We start from the raw sequence: 15,562 nt of genomic DNA on the forward strand, positions 1-15,562 counted from the left end.
CTCTGGGAGACAGCAGTAATAGCTCAAGTAATTGGGTTCCTGCCACTCACATGGGAGACTTGGATTGTGTTCCCAGCTCCTGGCTCCAGCCACAGCTACAGCAGGCATTTGGGGAGTAAACCAGTGGACAGAAGCTCTGCCTCTCAAATAAAAAATAATTTTTAAAAAGCAAAAGACTAGAGGAAATGACTTCTACTTTCTTTCCCACTATCTACTTTGGCAATCTCTAGTATATACATGACACAAGAATTAACCAGACTCCACACTATTTTTTTTAAATAAAGTAGATCCCTGGAGAACTAAAGAGTAACCTGCCCTAGTATCTATCCCTCCACACTATTTACCTCTGCCTCGGCCACGACCCCTTCTGCCTCTTTCTGTGCCTCTTCCAGACGGCCCTCCACTCTTGGTGCCATCCAATCCATTTTCCTGACCTCGAACTGAAATATAAAAGACAAAAACAAAAAACCATAGATGGCTCAAGAAGTGTCAATAGGGTGTACACAAATGTATAAATGGTATGTAATATGATATTGAGGAGATAAAACCCAAAGAGAAAATGAGCTGCAAGGATGGGACATGAAGGTTACTCAGGGAACAGTGATGAGCCACAACTTTAAAGTTAAATCACTTTACAAATGACTACAGGGTAATTTTATTCCAAACTGGTGGCTGCTGCTAAAAAAAGGCTACATATAAAAGAGATGCCAAGGTCTCAGAACAGATAATGATAAGAAAAGCAAAGGAATGATATAATGGTTCCTGGTCCTGCCTAGCAGGGCCCTGTCCCATCCCTGGAATCTAGACATTACTGACCCACAGTTGGTTTTGATAAAGCCCCATGCATACACTCTCGTCCACGGCTGGCACCTCTTCCCCGTCTTGGTGGCCCGCCACGTCGCCGACTATAGTCTCTGTCACGATCCCGATTTTCTTTGCCGTCCTCATTGGATTCCGTCTGGCCACCATCCTTCTGTCCTGAGACTCCCTTCTTCTTCCCGACCATCTCCCAGGAATGCTAAAGGAGGATAGAGCATTCATGTTCAATCAATATGGATGTCAGGATACTAGACAAAAGCTAACACAGCTGATTGATTTAATCATTTTCTTGGCATCTGGGATACTTCCATCAGTTTCTGTTTAAACAGGGGGCACAGACAGAACAAATTTTTTTTTAATATTTGTTTATTTATTTGAAAGAGGTACACAGAGAGAAAGGAGAGGCGGGGGGGGGGGGGGGAGGGAGAAGTCTTCCATCCAATGCTTCACACCCCAATTGGCCACAACGGCCAGAGCTGCGCAGATCCAAATCCAGGGCCAGAAGCGTCACCAGGGGTCTCCCATGTGGGTGCAGAGACCCAAAGACTTGGGCCGTCTTCCACTGCTTTCCCAGGCCGTAGCAGGGAGCTGGATCGGAAGTGGAGCAGCCAGGTCTCAAACCAGCGCCCATATGGGGTGCCGGTGCTCCAGGCCAGGGCGTTAACCCACTGAGCCACAGCTCCAGTCCCTGACAGAACAAATTTTATACCTATCATGGCCAAAATTATATATTTTATAGGGGAGATGCTTCTAGATAATGGATTACAGAAATCACTTCCCTAAGGATTACCAAAATCTCTACCAGTTTAATCAGTCTACCAGTCAAAGGACATAGTTACTGGTTACGACATTTCAAGGTGTTTTCTTGGCTGAAAAAAAAATCAATTCCCTTTGCATTTACTGACCCTCAATCTTCCTATTCATATCACATAATAGAAAAAAGAAAACTGAGAAGAGCAGGCATTTTACACAGTAATTGAGTCGCCATTTAGAATGCTCAGATAGTCTATTGCAGGTGTCAGGTTCAACTCCTGGCTACATCACTTCTGAACCTGCTAATGCTGACCTGAGGAAGGGGAAGCAGCAGGTAAAGGTTCAAGTACTTGGGTCTCTGTCACCCACATGGAAGATGAAATTCCAAGCTTCTAATTTCAGCCTGGCTCAGACCTGGCTATTGCAGGCATTTGGGGAATGAACCAGCAGGTGGAAAATGGAAGATCTTGCTCCCTCTTTTAAATAAAAAATTTTTTAAAGTAAAAAAAAAAAATTTAAAACACAAAAACACTTGAAGTTTCTAAGTTATCTATGTTTTCAGAACAAATGAGCACCATCTGACTCCTCAGAATATTCTCTAACCGGCTGGCGCCGTGGCTCAGTAGGCTAATCCTCTGCCTGCGTCGCCGGCACACCAGGTTCTAGTTCCGGTCGGGGCGCCGGATTCTGTCCTGGTTGCTCCTCTTCCAGTCCAGCTCTCTGCAGTAGCCCGGGAATGCAGTGGAGAATGGCCCAAGTGCTTGGGCCCTGCACCCGCATGGGAGACCAGAAGCACCTGGCTCCTGCCTTCGGATAGGCGCAGTGCGCCGGCCGCAGTGTGCCGGCTGCAGTGGCCACTGGAGGGTGAACCAACGGCAAAAGGAAGACCTTTCTCTCTGTCTCTCTCGCTCACTGTCCGCTCTGCCTGTCCAAACAAACAAAAACAAAAACAAAAAACCAAACAGAACTATAGACTATTGAAAGCCTTCCATCCGGGTTTTACCCACAGTGTTCTCCCAATATTCTTTTTGTTGTTAAATATTTATTTATTTATTTGAAAGCCTGCTGCAGAGAGAGGGAAAAAGAAAAGAGACACACAGAGAGAATCCTCTATCTGCTTGTTCACTCCCAGGTGGTCACAATGGCCAGGGCTGGGCCAGGCCAAAGCCAGAAACCAGGAACTTCATGCAGGTGAGTCACCCGTGTGGGGAGCAGGAGCTCAAGCACTTGGACCATCTTCCATTGCTCTTCCCAGGCATTAGCAGGGAGCTGGATTGGAAGTGGAGCAGCCAGGACATAAACCCATGCCCATAAGTGATGCCTGTCACAGGTGACAGCTTTGCCTGCTACATCCCAGTGGCAGCTCCTCTCTATTTTCTAAACTGATACAAACCAATTTAACTTTCTTATATACAACACAGTTGCACACAGCTCAACAATGGGGTTAAGGGGACTGGTGCTATGGTTTATTGGGTCAAAGTCATGACCTGTAGCGCCAGCATCCCACAAGGGCGCCAGTTCAAGTCCTGGCTGCTCCATTTTCAATCTAGTTCCCTGTTAATGCACCTGGGAAAGCAGCGGAGGATGCCACAAATGCTTGGGCCCCTGCATGCATGCGGGAGACCACGAACCCTGGCTCCACTTCAGTGTGGCTCAGTCCTGTCTGCTACAGCCATTTAGGGAGTAAAACAGCAGATGAAGATCTCTGTCTCTCTTTCTTTCTGTAACTCTCCTTTCAAATAAATAAATCTTAAAAAAAAAAAAATGGGGATAAATTCTGAGAAGTATCAGTAGTAAGTTCTGAGAAGTATCAGTTGTCATTTCTGGGCCATATGATATAACCTATTGCTCTACCATCACATATGCTGTCCTGTTGCCTCAGCAGGCGCACAGCAGCAAGAAGCCAGAATTAAGAGCACAGCCGGGACTTGAACTTAGGCACTCCAACATGCAATGCAGGCATTCCAACTGGTATCCTATCTATCATACCAAATGCCCACCCCAGATCTTTACTTAGTTACTATGTAACTCTAACAGCCATGGCCCTGACATCATTAACAGTAATCTGAACAAAAAACAAAACAAAACAATAAAACATAATCTAACACCTAGTAACTTTCTATAAAGCAGATATTTACTGTTTATTTTCTCAAATATTGGTAACACTATTATGGTCATAAAAAAAAAAAAAAAAAAAGAAGTGTCCTTTAATGGAAGCATGTTGAAAAATTCAGAGGGGCAGCATTGTGATGTAGTAGGTAAAGCCTCCACCTGCAGAGCCGACATCCCATATGGGCACCGGTTGGAATCCCAGCTGCTCCACTTCTGATCCAGCTCTCTCCTATAGCCTTGGGCCCCTGCACCTATGTGGGAGACCTGGAAGCAGCTCTTGGCTCCTGCGTTCTGATCAGCACATCTGCTGTTGCGGCCAGTCGGGGAATTAACCAGCAGATGAAAGACCTCTCTCTCTCCCCCTCACTCTATAATTCTGCCTTTCAAATAAATAAATAAATATTTAAAAATAAATAACAAGGGGCCGGCACTGTGGCATAGCGGGTAAAGCCACTGCCTGCAGTGCCGGCATCCCATATGGGTGCTGGTTTGAGTCCCTGTCACATATGTGGGAGACCTGGATGGAGTTCCAGCCTAGCCCAGCTTTAGGTGCTGCAGGCATTTGGGGAGTGAGCTGACAGGTGGGAGATTGTCATTCATCTTGCTCTCAAACAACAAATGTTTTTGGGGCTGGCACTGTGGCATAAAAGGTTATGCCTCCCTTCTCTGATGTCAGTATCCCATATGGGTGCCAGTTCAAGTCCCGGCTGCTCCACTTCCAATCCAACTCGCTGCTTATGTGCCTGGTAAAGCAGCAGCAGATGGCCCAAGTACTTGGGTCCATGCATATTCTCTTTCAATCACTATCTCTGCATTTCAAATAAATAAATTTTAAAAATAATAATAAATGTTCTTAATTGGTTAAAATGGTAAATCTTGTGCATACTATACCAAATTAAGTTTTAAAGTTCAAATAACTTAAAATTATGAGAGGGGCCAGCACTGTGGCACAGCATGTTATGCAGTCAACTGCAACACTGGCATTTTATATGGGTGCCAGTTCATGTCCAAATTGCTCCATTTAGGATCCAGTTCCCTGCTAATGTGCCTGGAAAATCAGAATATGGTCCAAGTGCTTAGCCCCTGTACTCAGGTGGGAGATCAGGATGGAGTTCCCCACTCCTGGCTTTTGGCCTGGCCTGAGCCCAAGCCACAGTAGCCAACTGGGGAGTGGACCAGTGCAAGTTATCTCTCCCCCCCTCAACCATAACTCTACCTCTGAAATAAATGAATTTCTCTTTAAGATTTTATTTATTTATCTGAGAAGTAGAGCCACAGACAGTGAGAGGGAAAGACAGAGAGAAAGGTCTTCCTTCCGTTGGTCCACCCTCCAATGCACCGATCTGAAGCCAGGAGCCAGGTGTTTCTTCCCGGTCTCCCATGCGGGTGCAGAAGCCCAAGCGCTTGGGCTATCTTCTACTGCTTTCCCAGGCCACAGCTGGGAGCTGGACTGGAAGAGGGGCAGCTGGGACCAGAACCGGCGTCCATATGGGATTTTGGCGCCACAGGCGTAGGATTAACCCACTGCATCACGGCGCTGGTTCCTTTTTAAAATTATAATAGAAGTACAAGTGCATTTTCTAAAGAATCTCCAATAAATAGTTTACTAAATTAATAAAGTCTATCTAGGACTCAGCAATTCCTTGCTGCCTATTCTTCTAACCAAACTTTATTCTATATTATAGCTGGTGGGTCATTATATGCTCACAGTAGCCTCAGTTAATAAATTATAACCCTGGGGGCCGGCACTGTGGCACAGTGGATAAAGCTGCCACCTGTAGTCCCGGCATCCCATAGGCATGCCAGTTTGAGTCCCGGCTGCTTCACTTCTGATCTAGCTCTCTGCTATGACGTAGGAAAGCAGCAGAAGATGGCCCAAGTCCTTGGGCTCCTGTACCCACGTGGGAGACCAGGAAGAAACTCCTGGCTTTGGATTGGCTCAGCTCTGGCCACTGTGGCCACTTGGGGAGTGAACCAGTGGATGTAAGACCTCTCTCTCTCTGCCTTTGCCTGCCTGTAACTTTGCTTTCAAATAAATAAATATTTAAAAGTAAATAAATTATAACCCTATAGCCAAATCTGTACCAGGAACCACAGAAACTACACTTAATCTGTCACCTTTCTCCCTCCTCTGTGTATACATCAGCTGCTGGCACCAGATGAGCTCTATAAGGAAAAATTACCATGACCTTCCCAAAGGCACTACCAGTTTTCTGATATGATCTCACCTAACCAAATACATCCTGCATCCCTGGCAGCTGACTGTTTCCCACTAGTTTTACTGGTAGCTGGTCTACCTGTGGCATACTATATATTCCATCTTTTCCTTTTTAATACTGTGGAAAGTCAAACTTGTAGTACTAGATAGAAGACACTGGAAGCTGAAACAAAATGTAACTCATATAAAAACACATTCTGGGGCCGGCACCCTGGCACAGGTTAATCCTCCACCTGTGGCTCTGGCATCCTATATGGGCGCCAGTTCTAGTCTCAGCTGCTCCTCTTCCAATCCAGCTCTCTGCTATAGCCTGGAAAAGCAGAAGATGGTCCAAGTGCTTGGGAGACCGCGAAGAAGCACCTGGGTCCTATCTCTGGATCGGCACAGCTGATTGGCAGCTGTTGCTGCCAATTGGAAAGTGAAGCAGCAGATGGAAGACCTCTCTCTCTCTTCATCTCTCACTGTCTGTAACTCTACCTCTCAAATAAATAAATAAATAAAAGAATTATTAAAAAAAAAAAAACATATGAGGGGCCAGTACTGTGGCATAGCAGGTAAAGCCGCTGCCTGCAGTGTCGGCATCCCATACAGCTGCCTGTTGGAGTCCCAGCTGCTCCACTTCCAATCCAGCTCTCTGCTATGGCCTGGGAAAGCAGTGGAAGATGGTCCAAGTGCTTGGGCCCCTGCACCCACATGGGAGACTCAGAAGCTCTTGGCTTATGGCTTCGGATTGGCTCAGCTCTGGCTGTTGTCACCATATGGGGTGTGAACCAGCAGATGGAATATTTCTCTCTCTCTGCCTCTCTGTAACTCTGCCTTTCAAATAAAATAAATAAATCTTAAAAAAAAAAAAAAATTCGGGGTACCAGCACTGTAGAGTAATAGGCTCTGCCTGTAGTGCTGGAATCCCATGTGGGCAGCCGGTATGTGTCCTAGATGCTCTTCTTACAATCCAGCTCTGCTATGCCCTCGGACTAGAACCTGACGCCCATATGGGATGCCAGCGCTGCAGGTGGAGGATTAACCAAGTGAGCCACGGAGCTGGCCCCTCCACAAATTTCAGTTCAATTTTTTTTTTAAGTTTTCCACTAGTATTTCCCTTTGTCTCAAGGAAACTAACAAACCTCTGACATTTAGCTGATGTGACTCTAACATCAGAAAATTATTATTTCTAAGGATGAACTCTGGTATCCATCTCAACCAAAGATTCCCAGTGTAAGACCAAGAAATTGAACAAGATTTCAAATTGGTCACTGCTCATTTAAAAAAATAAAGTTCTCTCCTAAGCACTGCAGGAACATCCCAAAGATTAATAAAGTAGAGTCCTTATTCTTAAGAGGAATACAACCTGGTATTAAGACAAGTACAGGGGGCCGGCGCTGCAGCTCAATAGGCTAATCCTCCACCTGGCGGCGCCGGCACACCGGGTTCTAGTCCCGGTCGGGGCGCCGGATTCTTTCCCGGTTGCCCCTCTTCCAGGCCGGCTCTCTGCTGTGGCCCGGGAAGGCAGTGGAGGATGGCCAAAGTGCTTGGGCCCTGCACCCCATGGGAGACCAGGAGAAGCACCTGGCTCCTGGCTTCGGATCAGCGTGATGCACCGGCCGCAGTGCGCCAGCCGTGGCGGCCATTGGAGGGTGAACCAATGGCAAAAGGAAGACCTTTCTCTCCGTCTCTCTCTCTCACTGTCCACTCTGCCTGTCAAAAAAAAAAAGAGACCGACCAAGATCTGAGAACTTGGTGTGTGTCTTTAAAAAAAAAAAAAAAAGACAAAAGTACAGGGGCCAGCGCTGTGGCGCAGTATGTTAATCCTACGCCTACAGCGCCGGCATCCCATATGGTCACCAGTTCTGGCCCAAGTAGAGGATGGCCAAGACCAAGAAGCAGCACCTGGCCTCTGGCTTCAGGTCGGTGCGGCTCCGGCCATTGCAGCCATTTGGGGAGTGAACCAACAGACAGAAGACCTTTCTCTCTGGCTCTCCCTCTCACTGTCTGTAACTCTCTCAAATAAATAAATAAATAAAATCTTAGTAAAAAAAAAGGGACAAGTACAGAGGGGCCAGCACTGTGCCACAGTGGATAAAGCCGCCGCCTGCAATGCTGGCATCCCATATGGGCACCAGTTCATGTCCCAGCTGCTCCACTTCCAATCCAGCTCTCTGCTATGGCCTGGGAAAGCAGTTGAAGATGGCCCAAGGACCAGTTAACACCTGCTCCCGCGTGGGAGTCCTGGAAGAAACTCCTGGCTTCAGATCCGCGCAGCTCTGGCCATTGCAGCCAACTGGAAAGTGAACCAGCAGATGGAAGACCTTTCTTTCTCTATCTCTCTGTCTTTCCTTCTCTCTCTGCATAACTCTTTCAAATAAATAATCTTAAAAAAAAAAAAAAGATAAATATAGAAACAGAATTCTCATTAAGTGGGAAGCAGAAAAGGTGAGAGCACCTCTAGGAATGGTCAACAGGCTATCAAGCTTGCTTCTCTGCTACCTCAACAGAAGTTGAAGCACTGAATAGTACTGTGCAATATGAAGGCGATACTGATGGAAACACCCTAAATCCAGAAGCAGAGTATTTGTACAAAGAGCAATATAAAGGTAGGAAGAAATCTTCCATGATTTAAAACCCAAGGTTATCAAATAGCACCTCTAACTTACACCTTAAAAACAACCCCTCGGAGGGAAGCCATTGTAATCCATAAGCTGTACTTTGGAAATTTATATTCATTAAATAAAAGTTAAAAAAAAAAAAAAAAAACCTCAACTGGAACAAATATGCTATTACAGGCCAATTACAAGAGACTGGTTTCACTTTTTTCCCTCTATTACTATTATTTCCATGTAGAGAATGTAATATATACAAATTTTAAGTATTTGAAACCTACAGCAAAAATTCTCCAAGGAAGTTCTGTCCATTCTTTGGAAAGTGAGGTACTCTGCTTTAAGGTGAGTTACCCAACTTGCCTTTTTAGGATATTACTAACCTCCCAACCAAGGACCCACATTCTAGAACTGTTTATGAGCACTCTACCGTGTCTGGGTTTCCTTCTAGCAGAACATTGATGGCTCTGTTGACGTCTCCATTGCAGTCATGTAAAGCGATCACACATTCATCCTGGTTCTTGCCTGTGATATCAATCAACTGAAAGAGAAAGATCAACAACCATCATGAACAAGCTTGCACACCACACAAAAGAAAAGTGAAGGGAGAAGATTACCAGCTGGGTTTTAAAGAACCAGGCTTCAAAAGCAAAAACAGATTTTTGGAATTCTAGTGCTAAAAGCAAAATATTAATGTTAACCTGGTTGGGAATAGTGTCAAAAGTATTTACAAAGTAATCAAACTACTAAGCCTCAAAAGAACCAAAACCTCAAGAACCAAACATAGACACACACAGGCTTTCACGTACCCTGAATTTCCATATTCGGGAAATCTACAACTGCTCAAAGTTACTATAAAAACATCAAAAAGTCATTCAATAAACATAAGTTAAAAGTAAAACTTCTTTGAGCAAGGTATCTAAGGGGTACAACGAAAGCACTTATTTACTGGCCTGACTTATTACACTTCAGATCATAATTCTTTCAATACTTATACTATAAAGTATCATGGTGGGCATCTATGATGCTGAATTATGCTTTAATCCCCGTATCTTTTCCCATTGATTACAGCAAATCAGTGGTACACTCACTTGTTTCACCTTTTCCTCAAAGTCAGCATCATTATGGTCCGAAATCATCTGTGCAAGTCGAATTTGTTCTGCAGTAGCCTAGGAATTTGATGAGATCAAGAAAGCATAATTAAGAGCTAACAGTTTAGAGAAATAAGAATCACCTATATTGTCAATCTGTACCCTCCCTACTGCCCCAGTCTCCTTTTCCTTATTCCAAGTGATTAAGTAGTAAGGAACTGTTTAAGATGCTTAAATCGGGGGTCAGTACTATGGCATAGTGGGTAAAGCTGCTGTCCGCAGTGCCGGCATCCCTTCTGAGTGCCAGTTCAAGTCCTAGCTGCTCCACTTCTGATCCAGTTCCCTGCAATGGCCTGGGAAAGCAATAGAAGATGGCCCAAGTCCTTGGGTCTCTGTATCCGTGTCAGAGAATCAGAAGAAGCTCCAGGATCCTGGATTGAGATTGGCACAGCTCCAGCCATTAAGGCTATTTGGGAGGGAATCAGTGGATGGAAGACCTCTCTGTCTCTGCCTCTCAAGCTTTCAAATAAATAAATCTTAAAAAAAAATGCTTACATCTGCAAAATGACCAAAAAACAGTGAAATGGTCACTATTTCACTAGTCAACCCCAAAATGGGCAGAGTAGTTTAAGGGGCCTTCATGCTGGAAATTATAACACCACTCTGAATTCACATTATTTGCAAAGTTATCCATAAGCCCTATTTCTATTTCTGCAATCATCGTTGCCACTCTTATTCCCAGGGCAGGGAATGTCATAACATTTAGTCTGAGGATAGAGTCAACATCTTTTCAAAATTTGTTTATTTATTTTAGAGGCAGACAGAGAGAGACCCAACGGCTGGCTCACTCTTCAAATGCTCACAATGGCAGGGCTGGACTGGGAAATCAATCCAGGTCTCCCACATGGGTGGCAGGATTCCAATTACTTGAGCCATACTGCTGCATCCTAGGGTCTACATTAGCAGGAAACTGGCATCAGTAACTGAAGGCAGGAATCAAACCCAGGTACTCCAAAATGGCTGGCATCTTATCTACTAGGCTAAATCCCCACCCCAGATTCAACATATTTTCAGAGTATCCAGTGTATATTTTTTTTTTTTTTTTTTTTTTTTGACAGGCAGAGTGGACAGTGAGAGAGAGAGACAGAGAGAAAGGTCTTCCTTTGCCGTTGGTTCACCCTCCAATGGCCGCCGCGGCCGGCGCACTGTGGCCGGCGCACCGCGCTGATCCGATGGCAGGAGCCAGGAGCCAGGTGCTTTTCCTGGTCTCCCATGGGGTGCAGGGCCCAAGCACCTGGGCCATCCTCCACTGAACTCCCTGGCCACAGCAGAGGGCTGGCCTGGAAGAGGGGCAACCGGGACAGAATCCGGCGCCCCGACCGGGACTAGAACCCGGTGTGCCGGCGCCGCTAGGCGGAGGATTAGCCTAGTGAGCCGCGGCGCCGGCCTTCCAGTATATATTAATACAACATCAGGAATTTGACTGTCTCAACTGAGATTAGGTACTAAAATTCTATAAATTCACTTGGATACAGAAGTGAAAAAAAATGAACAAGGAGGAAGTTCTAGTCTTACATGTTCATTTTTTCTGACCATAGCCAAATTAAGTAATTCATTCATATTAGGTACCAATTAACACCAAACTGGTTATGGAAAACAGATCATATCTAAATCAAACTTAGTACCAGTGAGGTTAATTTACTCCTTAAATTAAATGCTCTAGGGTGCCTCATTTGTTAATTTTGAAGGAACATAGTAAAGATGCCAGCTCCTCATGGGAAAAGAAAAATCAGGTAAAGCCTCAGTGAGACCGAGAGGAAGATATAGAAAAGAGGAGCAAAAGATAAAATCTGGATGGGGATAAATGTAAACACAAAAGCTGGCTAGAGAGATGTCACAGTGGAAGGTCTAGGAAATAAATATATTGCTAAAACAGCATAGATAAGAGAAAAGGCAGAGGACCCAAAGTAAAAAGTTATTTTACTAACAATGAAGTATTAAATGACAACAAAGTGATCATGCTGCATCCTAGCACGTTATTAACCGTTATCAGGTCCTAAGATTAAAAAAAGAGTCAAGGACTACAAACAGGAAAAAGGAAGCTAAATCAACAATCCAAAACAAAGAATGATGCTTTATTGCATAGAAACCAGTATTAGCCGGTAATGCTACTCATGGATCCATACCGCTGGAGTATTTATTTACCTGTGGCCGCTGCTTGTGCTGTGTCTGGTTTTGGTTTTGAGGTTGTTCCCAGTTTCCCCGGGCTCGGTTAGTGCCCACCGACGTCATCATTTACAGTATATACAAATAACAGTATTTACAAGGTAGAATACTGAAAGATTAAAAAAAGAGTTTAGGTGTTAAATGTGAGCAAAATATGTTTCTAACCTCTCTTCCAGTGGCACCTTCACCACTATACACTTTGATTTCTTTAAAGGAATAAACCAAAAGATCTGCCTGTTTTTGAGACATACTTGGTTTGATAAATTCTTAAAGGAACCATGGCTATTAATCTAGTTTTGTATAACAAGAAAGGTATAGAGCAAGTGTAAGTGGTTTTTGTTTTAAGAAATCAGGGCCACGATTTGGTAACTAGCCCCCTATATTCAGGCTTTTTAACTTTTATAGTAAGTAAAACAATGTTAATAAATCAAAAGCCTTCTATGAGTGAAAGTATCTGAAGTCCTTTGACAAAAGGGCAGATAATCAGCAGAGTCTGGAAACAAATGCCTTCCAGAAGAGGATTAGTTTAAACTCCAAATAACAATTTAAAATACCCAAGGAAATAGCTTCATCTCTCTTACAACTATTTTACATAAATTCTATGTGACCTCTACTGCTTTGGAAAGGACAAGTTCAATTCAAGCCTCTTTCTCCTTAAAGTTCTATATCACAGTATGCTGGCTTTTCAAAAAAAAAAAAAAAGTGTTAGTGCCAGTGACTTTGTCCAGAATTTCAGTTCCTAGGATAATCCCAAATCAAAGCTTTTCCCAGGTGCTTATATTTGTCTCCTAGCCCATATTTTCAAGAAACCAGAATTGCAAAAACCCTCCACCACTCACCTTAATATACAAGGAATCCCAAACCTGTCCCAAACCAAAAGCATCTAACACAAAGTTTTATTTGGAAGAAAGGGCTTCTAGAAAATCATCTGAACTTGGGACATTAACACCAACAAATTGAATATTTAAAGAGACCTCACACAGGGGTCTTCCTACAACCAGAACAGTTTTTGTTACAACACTTCTAACAAGCATTAATTCTACTGAATTTGAATTCAAGTTCCCATCATTCATATTTCATTTGATAATGCAACCTCAGCTGAATTTAGTAAACAATGAAAACATTCATCATATGATAAGGACTGTTCAAATAAGTTATTTTGCATTGTTTTATTCCCTTCCAAAGTGGACAAGTTTATACTTTTTTGCTCTATATTTATATTTCATTAATGAAATTCTATACAGAGTTATTCTAGACTGTTCAGGAGATAGTGCTGGATTTGAAGGAGAGGTTGGGTGCACTTCTAAGGAATTGTGCAAGGACTAATTACTAAGAAAGTGAATTTCACCTGTTTCTTGGATGGCACAGAGAAAGCAGACTTCCCTGTGGATAAATTCTTCATCAAGTTGTGTCAATAGGTTGTCTTTGTTTTTTGATGGATCATTAAGAACAAAGAGTTTAACATGATCACTAAGAAAGATGTTTTAAGGCATCAGCAGAGCTAATTTTTAATCATTACCTCTTTTTTCTACACACATGTGCACACAAAGGCCTATGTATATTTCAGGCTAGTACAGGATTATTTGCTACACATTAGCCCATTTCCCCAAGCTGGCATTATGGTCAAGTTTCAACACCTATTTTACATAAAACAAGTGTTCAACCAAGTACCCAAAGCAATGAGGGGGGAAAAAAAATTTGAGAAAAACTACTGTTTAAAACTGGCTCTAAGATGAAGCTTCTGATAGAGTAGTTGTTTCCAACCCATTCCTATAACTTCTAAATACTGACTGTTTCTTAATTCACATGTGGTATCAATTTGTAAGAATGAGTTAAGACTCCATGACTAGCTATGTAAACTGTATGTAGCAACCCAGTCCGATATAAATATATTAAAAAGTCACGTTGAAAGACACATAATTAAACAGGAAGGGGGGGGAGCTTCCTCATCACTCTCACTATTAACGTCTCTTTCCCTCTTACCAGCCTGAAACGTGTGACTAAGAACTTTACCACATAGGTAGCAACCACACTAAGCAACAGGTCAAAAGTAAGTGATCTGGGATGAACACTTGAGGGCACAGCAATAGTAGACTTGCAGGGCAAGCAGGGTCACATACCCAGTTGTTACAATGGGGATGAAGACTCTTTTTCTTAGAAAATAAAAACATTTAAGGGAACTGGAGTGAGAAATACTGGAGACCAAGGGGACAGTAGAGAAGCAAATCAGATTTCAGTATAAGAGTGCCCTTAACTATATTGTGAAAACCAGCTACTTAAAAAAATAGCCAGAGAAATTTTACTGAAAAAAATAAATAATACGTATTTATTGAGTATCTACTATATGTCCAACACTTCAGGAAATACAAAAGCAGTATGACTTGGTTGCTGCCCTCAGGGAGCTTACAATCTAGTTTGAGAGACGATTCATAAACTCTGAGGCTGGACTGGGGTGAGAAAAGCTTGCTACCACTAACAGAACAATTAAGATCTCTAGATGCTTTGTTGAAATGACCCCTGCATCCTTCTCCCCACCACACTAAATCTAATAAGAGTACTTGCCAGTTAGGATCACTTAAGAGGATTTAAAATCAAAAACATAAGTTATAATTTTTAGGCCTTTCATTACTACATGCAGCAACACTTCCCACCCAGCGATGGAAACAATCATTGGGACAGTCTAATCTTTAAGGACAGTGATGTACGATCTCAAGGCAGTTTTTCAGCTGATACACAGCCAAAATGTTTTAATTCTCTGGCAAGGTTGGTTATCACCAACCCTCATCACTTCTGAGCAAGTCACATCAGATATCCCCAAAGCAGGATATGGGGGTGGAGGGCGGACAGGGAGAGAAGACAAAAAAAAGATTTCTCTATTTAATAATTGGGAAGAGTCAAAAGCAAAAACGTTAACAATAACAACAAAAACGCCTGTTACTGCGGTGTTTTTCTTTCCCCAACATCCTACACCAGAGGTGGCTACACTTCAAGAGGGTGGAAAAGGATGTTTCCATTGATGTTTGTGACATCAGTTTACAAAGCAATTTAGCGGCTGTTCGTAAGATGAAGGGTCTGAAGAAATTTGGAATTCTTGTCCCATTATAAGAAGAATGAACAAATGCCCAGTACTCTAGTGACGTCCCTCAAGCGTAATACACCCTATGGGGGCCTCCACGTCCTGCTTCCCAAATAACATAATTGTTGGGGTTACCCAAAACTACAGCATAGACAACCGGAAGCTAAAGACAGCAGCAAAAATATATTCCAAAGAGCTTGGTCGGTGAGAAAGAAGGAAAAGGAAATAACAGGAGATGACAAAGAGACTGGAAACGGAGAGGGGACGCAAGCCCACGCGTGGAGGATGGGAGGCTCACCCCCCTCAGCGCCACATCAGGAACACACGGGGCCAATCGCCTCCCTACCTCCCACCCGGAACAAATTAATCCTCCGCACTCCAAACTGAGGGCCACATGGGGGAGTTTGGGGCAGCTCCACCCCATCGCCCTCCCTCCCCCCGCCACCCCCAAACCAGGCCGGATCCGGATCAGAGGAGGCCCGCAGAGGGTAGGGAAGGGAGGAGGCCCTCTCCTCCTGCACAGGCACCAGCCGGGGTAGAGAGGACCCTACCTTGGGCAGGGCCCAGGCCTCGCTCGCTCGCGCTCTTTCTCGCTCTCCCCCCTCAGGCCCTAGCCGCATGGCCCCCCCCTCCGGCTGCCCCAAGCCCCGCCCCGGCCACGCTCCCAAATCGA

The 15,562-nt window shown here is 43.9% G+C and overlaps 1 protein-coding gene across 50 annotated transcripts in view; it reads right to left on the bottom strand.

Annotated features, from left to right (window-relative positions):
- Nucleotides 1–15,562, bottom strand: part of UBAP2L (ubiquitin associated protein 2 like) — a 56,933-nt gene that overhangs the window by 40,753 nt on the left and 618 nt on the right. For 33 of the 50 annotated variants that reach the window (XM_089299911.1, XM_070077654.2, XM_070077649.2 and 30 more), the window contains exons 2-6: nucleotides 11,793–11,922; nucleotides 9,588–9,665; nucleotides 8,927–9,037; nucleotides 850–1,018; nucleotides 345–440 (exon numbers count right to left, since the gene is read on the bottom strand). In XM_089299911.1, coding sequence (XP_089156037.1) covers nucleotides 345–440; nucleotides 850–1,018; nucleotides 8,927–9,037; nucleotides 9,588–9,665; nucleotides 11,793–11,882 — 544 coding nt within the window. In that variant the 5' untranslated portion in view covers nucleotides 11,883–11,922. Of the gene's footprint in view, nucleotides 1–344; nucleotides 441–816; nucleotides 1,019–8,926; nucleotides 9,038–9,587; nucleotides 9,666–11,792; nucleotides 11,923–15,562 lie in introns of all 50 variants that reach the window. The other 17 variants (XM_051857250.3, XM_051857249.3, XM_070077647.2 and 14 more) reach the window with 1 other exon arrangement.

This window comes from Oryctolagus cuniculus, chromosome 7 (assembly GCF_051225735.1).
Source record: "Oryctolagus cuniculus isolate XC-2025 breed Fujian yellow rabbit chromosome 7, ASM5122573v1, whole genome shotgun sequence".
Classification (NCBI taxonomy): domain Eukaryota; kingdom Metazoa; phylum Chordata; class Mammalia; order Lagomorpha; family Leporidae; genus Oryctolagus; species Oryctolagus cuniculus.